The sequence below is a fragment of the Phocoena sinus genome, chromosome 16 (genome assembly GCF_008692025.1).
Source record: "Phocoena sinus isolate mPhoSin1 chromosome 16, mPhoSin1.pri, whole genome shotgun sequence".
Classification (NCBI taxonomy): domain Eukaryota; kingdom Metazoa; phylum Chordata; class Mammalia; order Artiodactyla; family Phocoenidae; genus Phocoena; species Phocoena sinus.
In genome coordinates, this window is record NC_045778.1 from 52,313,436 (window position 1) to 52,338,326 (window position 24,891).

General features: G+C 41.8%; 1 protein-coding gene and 1 pseudogene across 2 annotated transcripts in view; one reads left to right on the plus strand and one right to left on the minus strand.

The window, feature by feature from the left end:
- Window positions 1–24,891, plus strand: part of PLCE1 (phospholipase C epsilon 1) — a 312,758-nt gene that overhangs the window by 167,906 nt on the left and 119,961 nt on the right. For both annotated transcript variants that reach the window (XR_004346085.1, XM_032607439.1), the window contains exon 4: window positions 18,535–18,851. Coding sequence is in view for 1 of the 2 variants with exons in the window: in XM_032607439.1 (XP_032463330.1) it covers window positions 18,535–18,851 (317 nt within the window). In the remaining variant the exon portion in view is untranslated. The remainder of the gene's footprint in view (window positions 1–18,534; window positions 18,852–24,891) is intronic.
- LOC116741888 lies at window positions 14,748–15,522 on the minus strand (annotated as a pseudogene).

Consider the following 24,891-nt stretch of genomic DNA (forward strand, 5'->3'; position numbering starts at 1 on the left):
AACAAATAAACAAAAAAAAGGTGGAGATGGAGCAAATAAGACATTCCAGAAATAGCAAGAACAGAGGCTTAGATCAGGATGGTTCTCCGAAGTGAATAGCAAGGGATCAGGTTTGGCAGGAGGGAGGGGGCATGGAGGGGACTGTGGGAAATGGAGCTGGGGAGGGTGCCCTCGTCTGGAGGCCATCTGGAGCTGCACGCGGCCCCTGGGTCAAGGCAGACCTCGGGAGGACGGGGGTCCAGACAGAGCTATTCCTGGCTCTTGCCCTCAGAGCTCATTTCTCCCATCCACCCCCATCCCTTCCCACGATTCCAGGCTGCATCAACCACCAACAGCACCTCACCTGCCTCGAAGTTCTCTCTCATCTTCCCGGTTAGCTCAGGTGGATCATACACAGGTAAATTCCTTTTTCTCCTTCTCTGCCTCAGCTGTGAGAAAATTGGAATTTTTTTGAATGCAAAGTCTTCCTTTAAAAAAAAAAAAAAAGGATAGAAGGATATGAGGGAGGAAAAAGAGATAGAAGGGAAAGGGAGGGAAGTGGATAGGGGATGGGATGGACATACAGATGTCCAGTAACAGACATGTTCAGCAAAGCACAGACTACCTCATATATCAAAAGTGGGTCACAAAGATCAGCCTTGCCAGTGGATTCCATTTGAAGGACTTCCTGTTCTTCTCTTCCTTGCTTCTGTCTGAATGTCTGGTGGACTTGGAGAGATTACACTAGCTATCTGAGGAAGAGTCTGCTTGCTGACATGGATGCCACATCCCTTCCAGAACCTTCTCATTTCTCCACAGTGGGGGGAGGGGGAAGCCCAGGACTTAGATTCCTTTGGCCTTAGGCTGTGTCACATTCCTTTGTGTTTATCAATCTCTCCATCTGTTCATTCAGTGACAGTTACTAAACTCTCCTCTCTGCAGGCGCCCTGCCGGGAGGGAGTTGCAGATAGAAACATAAGCTATAGGAGGTCCAAACAACAGTACTACAGACTCTGAAAACAGCACCAAGAAAGGACCAGGGCTACCCAGAGCACCTTTGTATCACATATATCATACCCAAAGGTGACTGCTTAGTGTTTAACTTGGACGTAAATTCTGGTGGTATTGTTTTTTTAAAAAGGTTATTCTTGTACCTTTATTACTTTGGACCTAAAAGCAAAAAGCCTGCATTGCTTTAAAAATATTGTTATTAAGACTAACTTCTTCTACTGCTCAATTTAGTACAAATTAATGAGAAACCATGCATTTACGAAGTGACCTATGGTGGAATAACATAATTGTAATTTCGGCTCCTATGTTGAAAATGAAGTTTTGATTATTTGATTATTCAGTCTCTCTGAACCTTAGTTTTCTATATCCACAAAGTGGAAATAATAGGCTTATCCTATAAATCAGAGCAATGGAGGGGCATTCAATGTCCCAACTCTAAGCCATTTATAAAACTGTAAAAGCTGCTGTTGTTAACCGCTGCAAATAGTTGTGATGATAAGTAATGACTATGATGGTGGTCCTGGGTGTGGGTCTGTGAAGTCAATGGGCTTATTTTCTGCTATATCTGGATGCTTCTTTCCCTGTGGCCACCCTGCTTACAGTGAAACTCCATCAAAGCAGTGCTTCTCAAATAGTAATGTGCATCTGACTCTCCTTGGGACTTTGCTGAAATGCAGATTTGGATTTACTAGGTCTGGGGCAGGGACTGAGATTCTGAGTTTCCAGGACATTCCCAAATGATGCAGTTGCTGATGGCCAAGACCCTCATGTTGAGTAACAAGACTCTAGCTTACCTCTGGAAGCCTCCTCAAGGGACCTCTCTGTATCTCATGGCTTTTGTGTCACACACCTTTGCCTGAGGAGAACTAACTCATCCTCTGAGGGCCAAAAGCTTCCATGCCAGGCCTACGCCTGGTCTTGGAGCGGGAAGCCCACCTGCTGCACACAGAACAAGAGCCCCATCCTGCGGCAGCACCCTTTGGTTGCTGCCACACACAGGAGGCAGCCTTTTAAAAAATGTTCTCCTGTTTGTTGGTTCCACTTCTCCTTAAGCTCTAATCTTTGGCTCAGAAGGCATCTTCAAAGCTTGGTGTGGTCAGTTCACCAGCCTATTTGAGTCTGTCTTTGAACCCTGGGGCACCGGTCTGAGCCAATCAAGTCCCCAGAAAATGGATTTCTAAACCCAAAGGCACTTGCCCTAGTTCTAAGAGCTACACGTAACTCAACCAGTGCGAGTAATAGAAACAATAATAACTATCATTTATTGAATCAGGAACTACATGCCATAAACTGTTCTAAGTGCTTTAGCAACACCAACCCTCTTGCAATTGAAAATGTGGTCCCAGAACCAGAAGAAATCTCAGACCCCACCAAGACCTCTTGAATCAGAATCTGCATTATTTCAACAACAAAATTCCTAGGTAAAAATCCTGGGTTCAGTGCTAGCTGTGCCACTCACTAATGGTGCAAACACTCTTTTCTCCCTTGCCTTCTGTCCTCAATCCCTTGGTCTCATTCAGTTTCAAGGTCACCTTGAAAAGACCCCAGGTCTTTCCCATTGACAAAGATGTTTGAGAGTTCTCTTTGGTGCCCCGGATTGGTGGTCAACAACTGTAAGTCTCACTCAGAGTGGCCAGAGAGGATTCTTCCTTCAGAGAGGGCAAGGGTCCAGTTGGGTCCCTTCAGATGAAGAGCTTACAGAGTGATTAGATATGATCCACCAGCTGTTAAAAAATAAAATCTCTTTGTATTATTTATATTTATGTCTGTAACTGTAGACAAAAAGGAAGTCACCCTGAAAGAAATAACAGATCAGTAAGTAATTGGGCCTTCAACAGAATGAAAAGCCACGTGTCCTATGTGTATTAATGACCTATTCTCTCCCTTTGCCAACTCTCATGTGCTTATAAACAAGTAAATAATAACACTTTCCTTGGGCATATGACAACCTCCCCAGGGTTCATGTGGAAACATGTAGGTCTTCTATTAATGGCCCAGCCACTATACTGTTTTGTGTACACATCATGTAATTCCCAAAGCAACCTGGTGAGGTAGGCTCGTGATCCCCATTTCAAAGATAAGAAAACGGAGACTTAGGGGCCATAAATTGGTACCCCTACAAATTCCAGTTGCTTAAGAAGAGCTTGAGAAGGGGGAAGATAGCTGATGGATTTACCCTCTGTTGTCCTGAGCTATTCCCTCTGGCCCCCAGCTTGCCTGTCCCTGTCCACAAACCAAGGCCCTATGGTTAGGCTAAGTGGGTGTCTCTGTTTTAAAAGGCATTTTGGGGACTTCATAGTGATCCCACCCCCTTCCAACTTCAGAGGTTTGCCAGAGTATTTGTCCCAACCACGTATGATATTTCACTTCTAAGGAGTTTAAGAAAATTGATTTTCCCCATCTTCTTGTTTCTTTACTGGTGTTTTGTACTCCTTCCAGCTGGGAGTTGACAGGAAGCTGAGCAGATGGCCTGCTCCATCTGAGAGATTAATTACATGGTTAAGCAACTAGAGAGTGGCTGAGTGGGATTTGGACTTGGTTCTGTCCCACTTCAGGGCCCGGGCACCTGAGCGCTGTCCCGCATTGCATGTGAAGCCTAGGGCTCCCCTTTCACCACCACCTTACCACATGCCTCTGGCGGGAGGCATGAGAATGAAGGTGCCCAATGCTCCCAGGCATGCAGCCCTAGTTTGCCCAGTCAGAGCTGGCAGCACTCCGGCTCAGGGTCACAGATACAGAGGCTGGGCAGTCTGAACTGTTTATGTCCAGGTATGGGCACCAGTACCTCCTTTGTCTCTGCTGCTCTGACAGAGGATGACAGTTGTTATTCCAGGTCCTATGACTGTTTTATACCAAATCAGAGAGGAACTGACCTCAGGAAGGAATTATGAGGTCTCTCCCAGACATGATGAAACCTGTGTGTGTTTTCTTTCCACATTTTATTGGGCTGGCTCCACCCTTCTTCCACCTCCCACTGCCATCATGGACATCACTTCACAGAGCCAAATGGCCTTACTTATCCCCTAGGCTTTGGTCTAAGAAGGCTTTTGTGAGGATTCCTCTCAGTATCTCAGAGTAGAGGATAGTCAAGAGGCTGATGCAGATATCCATTTAGGTGGGAGTTGAGAGAAAGCAGTGAAAATGGGATGGAAGGGACTAATTCTGGAAATAACTGGTGGACGAGTGGGTGCAAAATCAGCCCAGGACATGGAGGAATAACAGATGCCTCCAAGATTTTGGATCTGGGGAAGTAAAGGTGGTGCCCTAAAAAGAAAGGGCAAAGTTAGATCCAATTTGCATAGCTTGACTCTGAGGTGCTGGGATGTTCACATAGACACTCCGAATAGAAGCATCAGGATTGGAGCTGAGGGAGAGGTCAGAACTGGAATTACACATTTGCAAAGTCATCTGCTTAGCTGTGATGGCTGCAGCTTGAGATGAGCTTTTCTAGGAAAGAGAGATGAGAGAACTGAGACTGTAGAATTCAGTCTCAGGAGCTGCAAGGAGACTCAGAAGCCAGTGCTGTTGGTGGAGAGGTAAGGGGAGAGCCAAGATCATGTAGTGTCCTGAGCCAGGACTCAGGGGAGGTCCATGGTGTGGGGCTTAGACTTGTAGATTACCAGGCTCCCTCTACATGACAATGGCATGGTGATTTTAATGCACCAAATCATAATGTCCTCAAATCTATCATTAGCCACTTTGGCATAGCTTTTTTTTTTTTTTTCCTGTTAAAGGTGGCTTTGACTTTGTCAGTAAAGATCTTCTGCTTAAATCATCAAACATAGTCAAAAAGCCATTAATTGCATAATTAAATACAAAGCAGTTCCTGTACAGCCTTGTCCACTACTAGATTAGATACATCCCATAGGTTGAATTCACATGGTAAGTACCTACTGAGTACTTGACTTGAAATAGCATTTGGTCAACAAGTGGGACATGGTGAATCCTAATGCCTTCCAGGTTTTGGTCCCATTTTAGTTGAAAAGGGGAAATGAGTTTTGAGTTCGTGCATACATTTAACTCTGGTACCTAGAGTACAAGAAATGGTGAAGAGAATGGACTTTGGAGTCAAATGAGTCTAAGTCAGAATCCTGGCATCACTACTTAACTACCTGTGAATATTTAGGCAAGTTCCTTAGCCTCTCTGAGTTTCTTCAGCTGTAAAATGGAATACTTAATCATAGTCAGGCCAGAGTCACTGATAGGACCAAAGGAGATACTTAATAAAACGTTAGCAAGTAATGCTGTCAGTACCATTAGTGTTGCCTTTTATGGGAAAAAAAAATTCCAGGTCGGTATGTGTTTTTCTTATTAAGTGACTTTGACCTACCCAAAGTCTGGTACAGGTCAGTTCTGCAATAATATGTTCTAAATCAGAAATAACACGCACAAGTTTTCTCTTAAGTCATAGAGCTATTTTAATTGATGCTCATATCGTCACAGGTTGAAAATGTGATTATAATAACAAACAATAATAAAGAGTACATTTTCAACATGAATTTTTAAAATATATATTTCCTTTCTTTAAAACAAACATAATTTTTAAAAATATCAGAGTGTTTGTGATTTGGAGTCATGGTTACAGCCATGTCCCAGTTTGCCATCTGTTCTTGTCCAATGTACAGGTCCAAGTTAGGGTCAGAACTGCAGTTAGACAATAAATGTCTGCTGGTCTCATACAAAGCTCTTCTCAGTTAGACTGTGCTTACACACACAATATATTAATATAAAATGAATGTACAGTTAAGCATATGAAAATCAAAGTAATGCACTATATTAATAGAATAATGGACAACAACCACATGATTTTCTCAATAGATGCAGAAAAATGATTTGACAAAACCCAATACCCTATACAGTAAAAACACTCAACAAAATAGGAACAGAAGGGAACTCCCCTAACCTGATAAAGTGCATCTATGAAAAACCCACAGCTAACATAATGCATAATAGTGGAAGACTGAGAGTTTTCCACCTAAGATCAGGAACCAGACAAAGATATCCATTCTCACTACTTCTAATCAATATTTTATTGGAGGTTCTAGCCAGGGCAGTTAGGCAAGAAAATGAAATAAAAGGCATCCAAACTGGAAACAAAGAAGTAAAACTATCTCTATTATCAGATAACATGATATCGTATATAGAAAAACCTAAGGAATCTACTAAAATACTATTAAAACTAATAAATGAGTTCAGCAAGTTTGCAAGATACAAGCGCAGTTGTATTTTTGTACACTAGCCATGAATGAACAATCTGACAGTGAAGTTACAAAAACTATTTCATTTACAACAGCATCAAAAATAATAAAATACTTAAGAATAAATTTAACAAAAGAAATTCAAGACTTGTGCACTAAAAACTACAAAGCATTGTTGAAAGAATTTTAAAAGACATCAATAAATGGAAAGATCTCCTGTGGTCATGGATTTAAAACTTAATATTGTTAAGATGGCAATACTCCCCGAAGTGATCTACTGATTCAGTGCAATCCCTATCAAAATTCCAGCTGCCTTTTTTGCAGGAATCAATAAGCTGATTCTAAAATTCACATGGACTTTCAGGGACCCAAAATAACCAAAATAATTTTTTTTTAATAAAAAGTTAAAAGGTTGGAAGACTCACATGTCCAATTTCTAAACTTACTACAAAGCTACAGTAATCAAAACAGTGTGGTACTGGCATAAGGACAGACATATAGACCAATGGAATAGAATAGAGATCCCTTGCATGTATGGTCAAATAATTTTCAACAAATGTATCGAGACCATTCAGTGGGGCAGTTTTTCAAAAAATAGTGCTAGGAGGTATTGGCTGTCCACATGCAAAAAATGCATCTGGACACTTCCCTAACACTATATATAAAAATTAACTCAAAATGAATCAAAGACCTAAAACTATGAAACATAGGGGGAAAGCATCATGACATTGTATTTGGCAATGATTTTTGGATATGACACCAAAGGTACAGTCGACAAAATAAAAATGGGCAAATTGGACCTCATCAAAATTTAAAAGTTTGTGATATTCAATATCTTATAATAACCTATAATTGAAAATAATATGAAAAAATATATATATATAACTGAATCACATTGCTGTACACCTGAAACTAACACAATATTATAAATCAACTATACTTCAATTAAAAAAATAACTTTTGGACTTCCCTGGTGGCACAGCGGTTAAGAATCTGCCTGCCAATGCAGGGGACATGGGTTCGAGCCCTGGTCTGGGAAGATCCCACATGCCGCAGAGCAACTAAGCCCGCGAGGCACAGCTACTGAAGCCCGCACGCCTAGAGCCTGTGCTCCACAACAAGGAAGCCACCACAATGAGAAGCCCGCACATGGCAACAAAGAGTAGCCCCTGCTCACTGCAACTAGAGAAAGCCCACGCACAGCAATGAAGACCCAACACAGCCAAAAATAAATAAATAAATAAATTTATTTTAAGAAAAAAACTTTGTGTATCAAAGAACACTATCAATAAAGTAAAAAGGCAACCCACAGGATGGGATAAAATATTTGCAAATCATATATATAATAAGAGATTAATATCTGGAATAGATAAAAAACTCAACAACAACAAAACAACACAATTCAAAGATGGGCAAAGGACTTAAATAGATGTTTCTCAAAAGAAGATATACAGAGACTTCCCGGGTGGTGCAGTGGGTAAGACTCCACGCTCCCAATGTAGAGGGCTCGGGTTTGATCCCTGGTCAGGGAACTAGATCCCACATGCATGCCGCAACTAAGGAGCCCATGTACTGCAACTAAGGAGCCGGCGAACCACAACTAAGACCCAGTACAACCAAATAAATAAATATTAAGGAAAAAAAAAAGAAAATATACAGATGGCCAATAAGTACATGAAAAGATGCTCAACGTCATTAGTCATTAGGCATGTGCAAATCAAAACCATAAGATACCACTTCACACTCACTAGGATGGCTATAATTTAAAAAAAAAAATTAAGGAAAACAAATGATCTGGATGTGGAGAAATTGCCGGGGGAATGTAAACTGGTGAAGTCCCTGTGGAAAACAGTTTGGGCATTCCTCAACAACTGCTAAACACAGAGTTATCATGTGATCCAGCAATTCCATTCCTAGGTATTTACCCACACAAAAGTTTTTACACGAATGTTCATAACAGCATTATTCATGATCGTCAAAAAGTGGAAGCAATGCAAATGTTCATCAACTGATGAATAGATAGATGATATTTGGTATATACATAAAATGGAATCTTATTTAGCCATAATAAGAAATGGAGTACTGATTCATGCTATAACACTGACTAAACTTGAAAAGATTATAAGTTAAAGAAGCCATACACAAAAGGCCACATGTTGTATAATTCAGTTATAGGAAATGAACAAAACAGGCAAATCCACAGAGACAGAAAATAGTGGTTGTTGGGGGCTGATGTGGGTTAGGCCATGGGGAATGACTGCTAATGTGCAGTGGTGATAAAGATGTTCTAGAACTGACTATGGTGAGAGTTGTTCAGCTCCGTGAACATACTGAAAAACCACTGGATTTTACACTCTCAAAGATGAATTTTATGGTATGTGAATTGTATCTCAATAAAAAGAAGAATGGACATACATAGCTCAGCAATATTTTAGCATGAAAGGATTTAACTCTTGAGACTAGTCGGACGTCTGGATGAAGTTTGCTGATAATGCCAAGCTAGAAGGGATACGAATGCTCTCTTCATAGAGGGAAGAGCTGCAGAGCTAAGAACAGCAAATTTGGGGTGGGTAGGGGATGGCTTTTTTTAAATTAGGGAATCCATTACTACAATGCATGGCAAGATGTGATGGATATTTCTTTTCATATGAATAAATGAGGATTTTTTGAAAATGTTTGATTATTGGTGGGCACCACACCAGAGGGTACAAGTTGCAGGTTATAAAAACAAAGCAAAACTTTCCGTAGCCTGAAATGGTTTGATATATGACTAAGTCTCTCCATCTGGCTTCTAAGATCAAAGACCCAGAATTCCTTCTTCCTCTTTCAAATGATGAATTCATGATGATAAAAAACAGCTAACTACTGAGAGCTGAATATGCACTAAACGTTTTACATGCATTTTCTCATTTTAATTTCCCTATCATCACGGTGACATGGTTGTAGAGAACTTACCCGGGGTCATGCCACAAGTCAGTGCCTGAGGTGGGCTGCAGCCCCACACCTGTGTGACTCCCAGGACCTCACTCATAACCACTGGATTATACTCTCTGTTTCCCTGTTTTCTCCTTCTGGGGGAGATTTCCCCCAAGAGTTTACAGCACTGGAGGTTCTAACCACACCAAGTAGGGGAGACAGTGGAGTAGAGAGGGAATACCCTGGACTGGGAGTTGGGAGCCAATTTTGCCAATAATCAGCTCCATGACCTTGGGCAAGAAGCTTGACCTCTCAGAGGCATAGCTTCCTGATTTGTAAAGTGTAGAAAATTTGTCCCAACTATTCCTGAATGTAGTCCTTCCAGCTCAAGCATTTGGTCCAAGTCCTGCCTCATTTACCTACCACTGGGAAAACTTGATTGTCAGTTGTATAGAAACACTGAGAGGAACAAATCCTTCAAGTCAGTGTAGGGTGGTGATTTGGGGAGCCTGGACTTTGGTGTTAGACTGATGTGGCACTGCTTCCATCGCTAATCTCAGGGTGATATTGAGCAAGTTCTGTAACCTCTGTCCCCATCAGCTAAAATGGGTATAATAGCATAGGGTGCTATGGCATAAAGTGCTTGTGAGGACCGAGTGAGACCTCTTTAGGGAGCTTAGAGCAGTTCTTAGTGTACAGTAAGTAGTGGTTATTATATATTTAATAATATTATAATTTATTTAGTGTTATTATTATTGATGGTTATAATTATAAAATAGAGACACAGAATCCCTTAAGGGTAATTAGTATATGTTTAAGTAGCTCAGCCAGATCAGACTCTGGAGTTCAGGTGACCTGCTTGGGCTGTGTTCTAGAACTAGCCACATCTACTGGGTTGGCCATCAGGAATGTGCTGCTGGGTACAAGGGCATTAGATTGTCACTGACACTCCAGAGTTTCCCTCCTATTAACTTGGAGTCAGTAATGCCATTTTCCTCTCAAGCACGGCATCTTATTACAGCTTACCATGTGAATTTTGGCTCAATTAATTTTGTTTACCCAAAATCATCAGAAATAGATTGGTGATCAATGGGAGAGACTGCTAAAACATTTGGTTAATGTGCCGTGAAAAGAAAAGAAATTACTGCTCCCTGGAAATTTCCCAGTGTGGGCAGGGAATTTTTCTCTCTTTCAATGTTTTTTGAAACATAATAAGCACATATAATGGTATATTTACAAATTCTATCACAGGTTTATTTCTAACAATAAAAAATAGTTAAACATAACATTGACTACTAAAGAGCCATTAAGATCCAATATTAGAAAACTAGTTTTAGAGTTGGGGAAATGTGCACTATAGAGTAAGTTGGGTTTTTGTTTTAAGTTTAGAAAAAAAGTATGTGTTCTGATGCTAATTTTGTAAATGTTATATATATATATATATATATAGAAAAAATGTGAAATGCTACAACAAAAATATTAGCAGAGATTATCTGTGGGTGTAGGATTATTGATTATTTTAATTTTCTTCTGTATATGTCTCTAAATTTTTTTATACTTTCACAGTGAGCTCGTATTTCATTGGAAATCAGGGTGCAGAGTTACTTTTTATTAATTAGAATTCTGTCAGATTTTTTTCTTCTAAGAGGCTCTTCAGTCCCATAAGGAGTTTTATCTGAATATGGCTTAATTCTCAACCTAGGCATATTGGTTTTTTCTTTTTTTTAAAGTACGACTTAGAAATAATATGCTTCATTGATTTTGTGAACTTGTAAAATCATGCAGTTTTGTGAGGACAAACCAGACACATTTGTTGCAAGATTGATTGTTACTCTGAAAACCAATAACAGATAATGAGAAAGAATCACCAGTTAACTAACCTTTCTCTAAACCCATTACTTCCCTGTTGAAAGCAATTTTCAACTCTGCCTGAGACTGTCTTTAAGCCAACTCTGAATCTTTCATAAAATGAAATCAACATCCTTCCTCTCCTGTCTTATCTTATATAATTGGAATTGTATCACTCAAAGGCTACTAAATGTGGAGTTGATGAATCCAGTGCTTAAGTTAAAAAAATAAAGGGATTGTCTACAAAATGAATTCAAATCAAAGAAAAATGTATAGAGTAGATATAATAAAAGTTTTTCGTACTTTCTTCCCTAATTGTAATTTGAAGAAATTTTTCAAAACCAGTATTGCAATATTTGGAAAAGATCTGAGCAGCTCAAATGCCAAACCAGTTTGTGCCCATGAGAAGATTAGAATTTTGTACTCTGGATGAATTTTTCAGATACCATTTTGATATTTTTTTTTAATACTGTCAAACCTACGTTAGAAAAAAGTTCAATGAAACAGAACCGTGCAATATATAAACACTTTCATTAGTTTGGTGTGTACTAGACAGATACAAACATATACCTACATTTATAAATTCTTTTTCCTCCAATAGGTTCATATTCCATTGTTCCCAACTTGCTATTTTTTTCACTTAAATTTTCAATTATAGTACCTATGAATTTACCTCACTTTGTCTGTATTTTTGCAAGAATTTCTGTCAGATAAAATCCCAGAAGTGGAATTGCTAAGACAAAGGGTATGCATGTTTAAGTTTTTGTTTTGCCTTGCAAGAAAGTCTGTGCCCATCACACCACCACTCACAGAGAGTGGGAATGAAAAATAACATTTCAGAAGCAGAGCTATGTGGCAGTTTCTCCTAAAGGTTTTACCTTTGTAAATATATTCATACATACATACTAAGCTACCATCAAAATATAATGCAAGTACTATATTCTATTTTCCATTAAAGTCAGATTCCTGTAAGGTATAATCCTGCCTAACTTTTCAACCACCTCTCTCCCTACCCAGAAAAGACTGTGTGTGTGTGTGTGTGTGTGTGTGTGTGTGTGTGTAACAGAGAAAAGCAGAGAAACAGACTCAGCAGGAAATCAGGGGAATCCTTCTCTCCTGCAGAAGATCTCTCAAAATGTTGACCATAGTAGATGGTAGACTTTTGGAGTCAGAGCTGAATTTTAGTTCCAGCCCCATCTCTTAGTAGCAAATTGCTTAACATTTCTGACCCTCAATTTGTCATTTGTAGAATGGGGGTAATCACGCTTGCCTGACAGTGTTCTTTGTAAAAATTAAAACGTGTTACTTCGTGCAAAGGGCTAATAAATGGTGAGGTGCAGGAGCTAGGTGAGTAGCTCTTGTTGAGATGCCAGAAAAGGATTAGGGTGACCAAGCCAAGAGCATCCTGGATGGTAAAGCTTTGAAGACTTTTGCAGAAAGACTTGAGGAAATAGCATTCTAGTTAAAATATGCTATGTAGGGCTTCCCTGGTGGCGCAGTGGTTGAGAGTCCGCCTGCTGATGCAGGGGATACGGGTTCGTGACCCGGTCCGGGAGGATCCCACATGCCGCGGAGCGGCTGGGCCCATGAGCCATGGCCGCTGAGCCTGTGCATCCAGAGCCTGTACTCCTCAACAGGAGAGGCCACAACAGTGAGAGACCCACGTACCGCAAAAAAAAAAAAAAAAAACGCTATGTAATACTACACCTTTCCAACCTCCATCCAATATCTTCCCCTCCCCCACCCATGTTGTAGTAGTGTTTATCAGTCTTCTCTCCTAGGATGTTCAATATCAACAAGGATCTTTTCTTATTCACTGAATCCCAACATCAGTGTAGTCTGAAACAAAACCTGGCACATAGTAGGCATCAATGAGTGAATGGAGGAATTTCTGCTTAACCTTTCTTAACCCCATTGAGATATATTGGCAGCTAATAAGGCTGGCCCCTGGACACAGAGCACATCCATGGTGACTCAGGCTCAGCTTGGTGTAATGCCGAGTACTGGGCAAGGAGCCAGAATCTTCCGATTCTCTCTCAGCTTTTACCAGTTCCAGGGCTGACCACTCACAAGCTGGATTCTTCAGCAAATCTCGTAGCAATTTAACTCAAGCTTTATGAAAAATAGGGTTAGCCATGCTAACCTATCATGGCTCCCTCACATTACGTTAAGAGAGTTTGTGAGATTACTTGGTAAACTCTAGACTTGCGTATGAGACACAGCAATAAAGACCTTTTGATAGGGACCAAAAGGCAAAAAGAGAAATCCATGGGAAGTGGCAGGTTTTGCTGAGCTCTAGGCCAAGCCCAAGGCTCTTCTGCGGGCTTGCACCTAAACTAAAGTTTCTGAACAAGTGCTAACCCTGAGGGAGGGAGCAGAATTCTAGGGGTGGGAGTTATGAAAGCCACAATACCCAGGGCATTGGGTGAAGAGTTATCAAGGAAAAGTACTTATCCAGTGTAGGGCTTTTCTGGATATTTCTGGGTTGCACAATTTGTGGACAGCCCCTGGGAATGGCAGTTCATAGGCAAGATGAGGGCTTTCTGATCACCAGAAAGGAAGGAAGGAACCAAGGATTAAGTGGATGTCTTTCATAGCAGCATCCCTCAAGGGAAGACTTGGCCCAGACTCCCCTCCTTCAAGGTGGGGCGATTGCCTAGATCCACCGGGAGACCCAAAAGTTTAGGCTGTACATTTCTTCACGTAAATGTTTGGATCCTCCTACCACCCCCATTGTTCCTTCATGAGCCACACCTGTTCTCTAGTGCCTTCTGGAAAATAAAGCTTCCTTCATTTTCTACAGTGATGCTCCATCTCTCTTAATGTATGCTACAGCCATTGGCAATGACTTGCGGTTTCCTAAATAAGCCATGGTCTCTCTCACCCTTAGACCTTTACATAGATCTTTACATATTGCCTTTGGCAATATGGCGGACTAAGGTTCTTTGTTTTTTTTACTTTTTGTTTTTTTGGTTTCATCTCCTGGTTTATTAACTAGCCACGGGCCACATCAGTGACATAGGTAGTCTCATTCCTCTAATATTAGTTTTAAAAGTACGATTATAACCCAGCTATGTACTCCAACATATTCCTTTCCAGAGGATTCTGTGTTTTCAGGGTTACTGAGATGTAACATAACCAGAAGCTATGATTCCATATTGATTTCCAGATCAGAAAATGCTTTATCCGTCCAGGTCACTTTAACATCACTATCATACACCTATGGTAAAAGCAAGTTGCTTTTGCAAAAAGTTTAGTCATTCCAATGTCAATCTCCTGGTGTTTGGTACTGCTTGTAGAAAACGTTACCATTTGGGGGAAGCTGGGGGAAGGGTACACAGGATGTCTCTGTTATTTTTCCAGTTTCCTCTGAGACTACAATTTAAAAAATCAATTTAAAAAAATGTTACTCATGGAATAGAGGATAAACATTTCAGTTCAAATTTTAAAACGAAAATCTGAAAATTCTTAGGAGGGCTTGGGAGTCACCTAACAACTGTGATGCCTCAGTCAGGGGAAGGGTGAAGCCCAGTGAACAAAGGCTTATTTCCTTCTAAAGCATCTTACTAACTGGCAGTGCTAAACATGACATGGCATGTCGCTCTGCTCTCCCCAACTCCTAGACCAAGGAGGATCTGAATTAGCGTCAGCTCAAAATCAACAGGTGAGAGGGAGGCCCCCGATTTTGTGAAAACTCAGGGAGAGAACAGTGCAAATAATTTATTTCTGTCACTCGGCGTTTGAGGCTCACTCGCACCAACTGCACAATCCCAGGCCAACAGTCTGCCAGGGCTCAGAGCCCGATCGGGACCCAGGCTGGTCTGGGTTTCATCTCGCGACTTCCGACGGCACCAGCGGGTCGGCCTGGCTCAGGGCGAGCTGGTCCTTCTTCCCCTTCTGCAAGACCTGCTCCTCCCACAGCTCCTGGTCCCACCTGATCGTCGGTGAGCACCACGGGCTTGTACTTCTCGTCGAAGAGCCGCTCGTTGGCCTCCGAGTGCAGCTGGTGGGGCCCGACGGCGCGCAGATGTGCCGGCAGGTGCAGGAACTCATCGTCGTTGATGTCACAGTCGCGCATCCGGGCCCCCAGCACCCACCAGCGGCCCACGAAGCCCACATCCAGGATCCGGTCCAGGAAGTCGACCCAGCCGGGCTGCAGGTAGCGGCAGCGGGCCTGGCAGAGGCTGGCCTGGGCGTCGAAGGGGCCTGGGCTCACGTGGTGCAGGCAGCCGCGGCCCTGCAGCCAGAGCAGCAGTTGCACGAACGCCTCCGAGTCACGGTTGCGCGTGGCGGGGCGCCAGCAGCAGGAGGGTCCCCGTCGAGTGGAGCAGCGCCTTTTAAAAGGCCACCGCGCCGCCCAGCAGCCCCCCGTACACGGCCGCCTGCACGGGTCGCGCCTTCGCCACCGCCACGCTCCCGCAGGCTTCAGCGTAGTTCCGAAGCAGCGCGCCCACACGTCGGGCTTTGAGGCCGCAGGGTCACCAGTCTCAACGCGGCTTCGGGGCCAAAAGGGACTAAGGTTCTTTGGAACCACTAACCCCACAAGCACCCGAGGCCCTGTTTCCCCCATTGACAAAACCTTTGAGGTGACTGTAATTCCCATGCAAATGATATAGAGATAGACAGCAAGGTTGAAGAGAGCTGCTGTGTGCTGTGATAGTTTATGCCCCTTGTGGAATTTATTAAAGGCTCTGAGAAGTCCTGCAGTTAAAATAGAAAAAAAGAAAGCTTGTTTAACTTTGTTTAACCCAGTATGTCTCTAAAGTATTAACCAAGGAACGGTGTTTTGCATAAATTCAGTGTTACACACTTTGGAAAATACCCGTTTAAAGTATGGGAACATTCTTATGAATTTATAAGGAGGAAAGGAGAGGGCACTTTTGAGTTTCTATGTGCTCCATTCTAATGTAGTTGTAATGTAGTTGTTGACATGATGGTTCCAGGCTGAACAAAGAAGGGAAAACTGTCCATGCTCTAGGGTCAAATCCTTACCTTTGGAGTTTGAAGAGTTCATTTTATCAGATCACTGCAAGTAAGCAAGCGCAAGAAGTTGATTTATACTAACTTAAATCACTTGAGATGCATCTAAAATCCAGAATGACAATGTGATATTCTGTCGCTACATGAGGTTATATGCTGAGTGATCAAGAACATGAGCTCTGAAGTCAAAAAGACCCTGATTCAGATCCCAGCTTCCTAGCTTCCTATTTATGTGACCTTATGTGAGCCTCACATAATAGTGCTATCTACCTCCTAAATTAATCCATATAAAGTACTGAACTCGGTTATCAGGGAAATAGAACTTGAAGACACTGTGTCTCACAGTAAATTTTGTTAGGCTGTTAGAGTGTCTAGAGATACAACCCTATTCTACTGTAGAATAACTATTAACTGGAGAACATGGGGCTGAGAGCAAACATTGACTGTAAATGAGATTGATAATTATATTCATCAGAAATTTTCTAAAAATTTTTTCACAAGAGAACTACGGTTGCCTGTGGGATTAATGAACTTTGCTCCACAAATAATGAGGAATGATCAGGGGTCACAGAGCTCCTGGGTCTTTAATCCATCATAGAGTTGCCCATGTTGCAGAGAGGGAGATCTGATGGTGACTTACAGCTGAGAGTTGGGGCAACGTGGCCTGTGAATAGGAAAGAGGAGATTAAAGGGGAGCTCAGCAAGAATGAGAGAAAGCGGGAAGTATTTTTAACAGCTGCTGTTTAAATGTGGAACTTGAAGAACACAAAGTATGTCCCCAAAAGATTTCTGGGATGTTTCTTTGTGGTGCATGATAAAAAATCCCCGAGTAATCCTGCTTTAAGGAAACCTACACTAAAGGTCTACATTATGTTTCAAGGTTTCTAACCTCAGATTTGTGTTTCCTTTGAGTGTGATGCTGTGCTTATATTGAGACACATGGGGCCACTACATTTATTCAAGTTACAGCTACCAGGCTTCTTTTTCTTCTTTTATTCAAATTTGTTTAGGTCTCCTTTATTGCTATTTCCCACAAATCACTAGATTCCTCTTCATTCATTGTAACATCATGTGATTCATGTCTCAAGATACATTGTGATTTACAATATATCATGTTATTTACATATTTTATTACATTATCTCTTCTCTTGCATATTAGATAAGCAGCTGTTTCATAAGATTTGGGAGTTACTTTTATTTCCTTCACAGAGTGCTATGCTTTGAAATCATGTCTTAGAGCTGGTTAATTCTGGGAAGACTTCCTATATATGGTTAATTCCACTGTACATAAATTATCAGTGTTAGAAACTGCAATCTGCCTCTGTCATCATTCAGGCTACATTCTGATTCAAGTTGGGGGAAATCTGGTCACTTTCTCAACCATTCAGCAAGTTGGAGAGTGAAGCCACGTAGGCTTGATTTGAGTACCTGCCTTATTTTAATTATTTTCAAATATGAGCTTAGAGAGAACCAAATATGATTTTGTATTCCAAATCAACACTGTGATCTAAGAACCAGGCGCTCCCAGGACAGACCTGGTTTCCATTTTTCTGTTCCATCCACATCCTTATTGGTTAATTAATTTGAATAGACTGCGTGGCCCGATTTTTGGATCAGAAGATATGGTCGCCATACTCACAGAAGAAGGAATCAGGGAAAGTAGACTACCCTTTAGGGAAGGTACATGATGAAGGGTAAGGCTAGTTGGAGTTTAAGGGATAAGGGAAGTTTTACTGGTTTGTATTTAAGGATAAGGGAAACTAATATCTGTGTAGGCAAAGAAGAATCAGTGGGAAGAAAGGGATTGAAGGTGGAGATATCCACTGAGGCAAAGTGAATTTGTGCTAAGGGAATAATTTTGAGCCTCTGAATGAATGCCTTTGGTGCTTCTATCTAATGCACTCATTAATTTCCCTCTCGCTAACACCTTCTTATTGCCAGTTGTGGAGCAGGGAATGAGATTTATTTATTTTGTTTATTTAGATACATCTCCTCATTACCTATTTCTTCCTTACGTGTATAGGTGGTTCTGTCCCTGCACACCTCCAGGTAAATCTCAGTAGAATCAGAGTCTTTGAGGGCTCAATGTTGGCAGAGCAGACCGTGAAGTTTTGAAGCCTGGTGTGCAGAGGGTCCCTGGGTCTCCTGCGTGTTCAGACATAGGGTGCATATGCCTATATGTGTACAGGCCTCCTCCCCCTACTGCCTTCTTCCCTCTTCCATTTCAATTGCTGTGCCCATGCCCACCCGCATTTCTTTTCATGGTGATGGTTAGTCCCGGAGGATGAGGAAGCAAATGGTACATTTTACTTCACTGCTCCTGTACAGAGTGTCACAGTGAACTGGTTAGGGAATGGTGTGCTAGATCAGTTCTGCTTCTGAAAATAGGAAACTAAGCCTTCCCCTACCCCCAAGGAGTGGGAGGGGGCAGGCAGGAGAGATACCAGAAAGGTCTCCAAAACAGGAGAGATAGTATAGAACAATTCACCAAGCAGAAACTTCAGTTGAGAAACCTATAAAATTTTGAATGGCTCTCGAGTAAATATCTGTCATAGGGGATACCAGCCTTGGTGTAACAGTGACTTTTGTTGCTTTATTTCAGAACGCCAACCAGGCACCTCTATGGCCAATTCCAGTGCCCTCCCTTCAAGTTCAGCTGGGATCAGCAAGGAGCTGATTGATCTGCAGCCCCTCATCCAGTTCCCAGAGGAAGTTGCCAGCATCCTAATGGAGCAGGAACAGAATATTTACCGAAGGGTCTTGCCGGTTGACTATCTTTGCTTCTTGACCCGGGACTTGGGCACTACGGAATGCCAGAGGTCCCTGCCCTGCCTCAAAGCGTCCATCTCAGCATCCATTCTTACCTCCCAGAACGGAGAGCATAATGCCCTTGAAGATCTTGTGATGAGATTTAATGAGGTAAGAAGCCACTCTGAGATGTTTTGTAATGATTTTTAAGCATTTCTCCTTTTAGGTTTGTTTGTTACTGATATCTCATCTACCTGTCTGTCTGCCCACTTCCATGATGACTGTCTCTTTTCCAGGCAATGAGATAGACACACTGTCATCCTCCCTTTCACTTCACTCCACCCTTCAGCCTAATTGAGACCGTCTCCATCCCATACCATTACCATGTCCACAAGCCTTCTCCCTTTGGACAACCAGTATCCCCCCCGCCCCATTTTCTCTATGCCCTTGCCAAAATATTCTCCCTGGGCCCATTTTCAAAGATTCTCCCCCTGTTCCTACAAGTGCTTTTAAGACCAGATGTCTCAATTTTGGGTTTGGCCAAGGGATCATGGGATCTGTCTGGCCCACTCTGTCTTCCACTATCAGACCTCCTCAGCAGAAATTAAACACTAATATACGTGGGTAAGGAGAGCTGGGAGGAACATGGTCATGAGGGGCAATGAATCACCTCATTCCTGATCTCTGCATCCCATCAAGCTCCTCAGCCCCAGAAAGTCCCTCCATGGCCTCGAAGGCCTTGCCAGAAGGAAGTTCTAAAGAGGACAGGTGTGACCAGAGTCTGGGAACACCTAGGAAGGAGGCAGTGTAAGAGCTCTAGGCACTCACTGGGAGGAAAAGAGCCAATGGCTGGCCACCCTGTGGCCCTGGACCAAGGATAAAGGACAGGATGGAGAGGAGGTCGCCATGCTGTGCTAGGGTCACAGGCTGCTCCTCTCTCAGGCTTAGAGAACACTTTCATTCCATAGCATAACCCCACACCCAGACCTTTCTGTTCTATATTTTATTTCTTCTAGACTTCATTTCTTTGTCTTGAATATTAAAACACAAAACTTCAGTCTGTGTGTTCGGTGGTTGTTGGTTGGTTGAATTCCACAAATACAGTAGTTTCCTACTTTAGTCATTTAGTAAACTACCTAAATGCTAAGAGGATGCTCCCATCCTAGTTCGTATATATCTCTGATTGACAGAGGATCAATCAGCCTTTGTTACTTAAACACTTTCCAACTATAGCAGTTCACTTTGCAGCCTCCATAGCCTTCCAGTCATGACCCTGGTGATGGTTGTATCACAACAGTGATAAAGTGGATGGAAAGTGTTAGAGGCTGAGCTCAAGCAATTCTGTATCCAGACATGCCTTGAGCATCATTCCTCAAAGGGAGATCCATTATCCATAGGAATTGCTAATATCCATCTAGCACCGTCATACTAATTATTTAATATGTGCCACTTATTTGTTCCTCACAACAACCCTGGGAGACAGATCCTTGTCATTGACCCCACTTTAGCAATGGGAAAACTGAGACATGAGGAGATGAAGTTCTTCGCCCAAGGTCACACGGGTGGTAGGTGACAACAGTGAGACTCAAGCCCAAAGAGTCAGGTCTCAGAGCCTGGGCTTTGAACCACAACAGTATCCTGCCTCTCACCTGTATCAGGCTCATACTGAGGGTGACACCTGCTAAATAGCAGATTCCTGGTCCACTCCAAACTGAGTAAGACAGACTCTCTGGGAGTCCACATGAATGCTTGTAAACCACACGGCCCCCAAAGTTGCCTTTTAAAATAAATCTGATGTTCTTGATTTTCCTTGCTGATAAAAACAGAGTGGAAAATGAAAGTTCCAGTAAACTGGGTGATTGTATTAGTGCATTTTACTGTATATCATGAATTATTTTAAACTTCCTGATCGACTCACTCAGACATCCTTAGGATCCTACCCTCGTCCTTTGTCGCTATTGTTGTTGTTTTAAATTCCACCTGAAGTTAAAAGTGATTTGCCTGAACTTTACAAAGCTAGTTTTAAGTTAGTTTTGGAGAGGGAAAACTTGGATCTCTTCCATTTAGTACCATAACTTTGGGAATCAAAGATGAAACAGTGATTTCACTAATTCAGAATTAGTGATGATATGAACCACAGCTGGGTTAAGGCATGCTTGGGACTATCTCTGAAAATAGTTAAGCTAAGCAACTTCAAAATGTAAACAAGGTTTCTGGGAAAACACCTAAACTACTTAAAAGAGCAGTCTGTATTCAAGTATTCTCAAGCATCTATTTTCATACATATTATGCGTATGCCGATTAAAAAATCAGTCTAATGTAGTCATTACAGGCAGATCCCAAATGACCTACGCTAGGCAAAACTGGGAGAGCTAAATTCTAGTTGTTTTATATCCTTTCAGCTAAAAAGGCTTCATCCCATTGAAAGAGAATTCTTAAATTCAGATTTCACCTATTTAGAATGGTCTTGCCTCCAAATTAGCGTGGCTTTACTTTCTGTAAAGAAAAAGAAGAAAAGGAGCTAGCCTTTAGGACTGGACTGGACATTGTCGCTATTTTTTTCTTTTAATTATATCGGAGTATAGTTGATTTACAATGTTGTGTTGTTAGTTTCAGGTGTACATCAAAGTGATTCAGTTATACATATATTCATTCTTTTTTAGATTCTTTTCTCATATAGGATATCCCAGAATATTGAGTAGAGTTCCCTGTGCTATACAATAGATCCTTGTTGCTTATCTGTCAGTGTCACATTTTTTAATCCCACTAATCCTTATGACAGTTATGTAAGGCAGTTATTATCTCTGACTCACAGGTGAAGAACGTGAAGCTTAAACAACAAAATAAATAATGATAGTATTGGACTTTGGTCCATAGAATAAAGTAAATATTCATGAGTCCATACTGATATAAATAAATAAGTGAATAAATAACTCAATGGGAGGAGAGGGAGAGGTACAGCTCTTACTTATAAAAGATTTCAAATTAATAAATGTAGAAGGGATGAGGGAAATGAGAAATCACCATTAGGACACCCCAGCGATAAATTGTTACAGGCGAGAACCACTGATGAGTGCTAAAATTATTGAACAAAATATGAGAAACAAGATATTTGCATAGTCTCAAGGTATCTATTCACAAAATATGTATTAATTATAAAAGGAAAAATAGAACAGTGGAGAACCCCAGTAGATACCCATCTTAAGTAAGTGCTCAAGGTCAACATGACCAGTCATAAGACATATTGATGTCTTATTACTGGTCACATCTCCTGATGTGATGCACTCAGAAGGACTAGATATAGTCTCTATGACGTATTTGCCCCCCCTAAAAAAAATAACCTAACTCTAATCATAAGAAAAAAAACCATCAGGCAACCCCAAATTGAAAGACATTGTACTCTTCAGAAGTGTCAGGGTCATGAAAGGTAAGGAAGGACAGAGGAATCATCAAAAATTAGAGGAGACCAGGAGTCATGACAACTAAATGCAGTTTGGGATCCTATTAGATCCTAGACTAGAAGAAGAATACTGATGGGGAAACTGAGGAAATTCTAATCAGGCATGTAGTTTAATCAGCATGAATGTATCAATGTTAATTTCCTGGTTTTGATAAAGGGACTATATTTATGAAAGATGCTAACACTGGGAGAAGCTGGGTGAGCTATGTATGGGAACTCTCTGTATTTTTATAACTTTTCTGTAAATCTAAAATTACTTCAGAATTAAAAGGTTTAAAAAAATAGTGAAGCTCAGAGAGGTTGAGTCACTTGTCCAAGGTCACACAGTGGCTGAATGAATGTCAGAATCCAGATGTCTGTCTTTAAAGTCTATTCTCTTCTCAGCCAACTGCCTTGCCTCTCTACTTGTTAAATTATCAAGTTAAAGTTTGTAGTAAAACCAGAATTTCTGATTTTGAATTTAATTAGCCTCGGTCTCCTTTCCCTCTTCCCTCCCTCTCTCTACTTCTGTTCTAAACCTCCTGTGCATCTACCCTTTTTCTACTCCTACCATTTCTGTTTTTATCGAATTTCCTATTACCACTCCATTCATTCACTTAAGACTTATTTATTGAGTGCCTACTATGCTATAACCTTTTCTTTTTTAATTGGTGTGTCACACACTCTTTTAAATAAGAAATGAGCAATATATGATGAAAATTTACAACATTATTAGCCCATACTTTGGTTCTGTCAAAATTGGATTCACAAAATAAATGCACTTTCCTCAGTGGAAGTAAAATATATATTTTTTGAACATGGGAGAATCTCAAAGACAAGAGAGAGACTACTAGCTGCATTGCTAGTTACTTAGGAGAGAAGCGAATGCATTTGTTCATACATTCAGTCATTCAGTTAACATGTTTTCAGCACTTCTCAGAAGCAGGAGACCATGGTGGATAAGCACTAAGGGAAATGAGTAACAGTCTGCAGCTGCCAGAAGCTACCAGTCTTAAATTGTAGTCAGGCATGGGCACGAATCACTCCCAAAAGAGGCAGAAAATACATGCAGTGTGAGTGGCACAGATGGTGGGAGCCGAGGTGTCTAGGTGGGTGATCAGAGCTCTCTCTGCTCAGCACTGGAGTTTGTGGCTGGGCCTTGAGGGATGGCTGGGATAGAAGGGGACCATCACGGGAAAGGGAAGGAGGACATTCCAGACGAGAACACAACCAGTTCTTGTCATGAGCAAGAAAGATTCATGGCCTAAGGAGGCAGCTTGCTGCTCGTTGTCAGTAAAACCTGAGCATGAGCTAGAAGTTTCCCGAATTCTTACAACTATTTACATAATGACTTAATTGTAATGTGGGGAAAGGGGAGAAAATCCCTGATGCCTCTCAAGCAATGTTGCTTAACGTTAGTTCTTAGGAAAATATGGTTAAAATGCAATTCCGGGTACAATCATGAAACAACTGAAAGTGTTTGGCTTACATTAAGGAAGGCCAGGAGATAAATCATTTAAAATCAATTTAGACTGTGGCTTGGAAGCAATTTGTCTCCCCATTTCTCTATCTCCTGCCCGATGTCGAGACTGGTACTCACCGGAGTGACTTCTCTTTATCCTTGCAAGTAAACAGAAGCAGGTACAAGGGGCCAGCCCCCAAGCCGGTGGTAGTCAAGGGGGCACTGGGGGTGGGCTCCATCCTGCTCCACTTGGTTTGGGAGACAGGGCTTCCTGAACCCTTTTGATCTGGACACCTCTCTGTAGTCATATCCTCGACCTAAAGCTCAAAGAGCCCGTGTTCTCTCTTCCTCCCTTCAGGTTAGGCAGGCTCACTTCCTGGCCACCCACGATGTCTCTTGCTCTGACCGGCTCAAATCATGTTGTCTTTTTTCCCTCCTCTTTCTTCCTCTCTCCAGCCTCTACCTCATTCCTTTTGATCTTACTGTTTTTTAATTCCTCTTCGAATACATTCCAGAGCCATTTATCCCTTCTAAAAGGAGACAGAGAGGCATTTTTGGTAGATAACTTCACCAAAGAGATCACACACTTTAGCACATGCATTTGAGAAGATATGAAAGGCAGATAAAGATTGAGGAGCATCCTTACTCCCTTTGCGTTCATGCCCTTTTCTCGCGAAGGACTGTGATGGAACATGGTTTGGGGAGGTGTATTCTGGGATCACAGTTCTGAGTCACGAGTTCTCAAACCTTATGACTCATCAATATAGCCTCTGCTCCTGTCCTGTTGTTCACCCACTGATGATCTTTGGGGCTGGAACTCATCATGGTCTGCCTCCACAGCTGGTCCTCAGGATCCGTCAACAGAGTAAATTTTCAGCTCCATAACATACCACTGTCCACATCACTGCCAGACACTCTTTTGTGTAACAGTTGATTTCTCTGACTGAGGGCTGGTTTTCAGCTTCAAAAGGCCATTAACAGGTTTACTTTTTCCTATGCCCTGAGAGAGCAGTTTTTCTTGTCAGGTAGGTCTTAGCAAGACCATTCTCTGGGCTCCTCTTTCAAACCAGCTGGTCCAAGAGCAAGTGATGAGGCCAAGATTGAGCCCACAGTTATACTGAGACCCCAGAAGGCTCTGGAGGGATTCCACCTGGCTCTTTGCCCCAGGTGACCTTCCTCCACCCTCCTGTGTTTGGTCAAACTAAGCAGTCATCAGCCCACTTCTCTAGCCACACAAATGTGGGCAGCCCAAAGTGACACTCAGAGCTGTTCCTTCCATCTGGTGGGTTTCAGCAGATGTCAGCTCAATA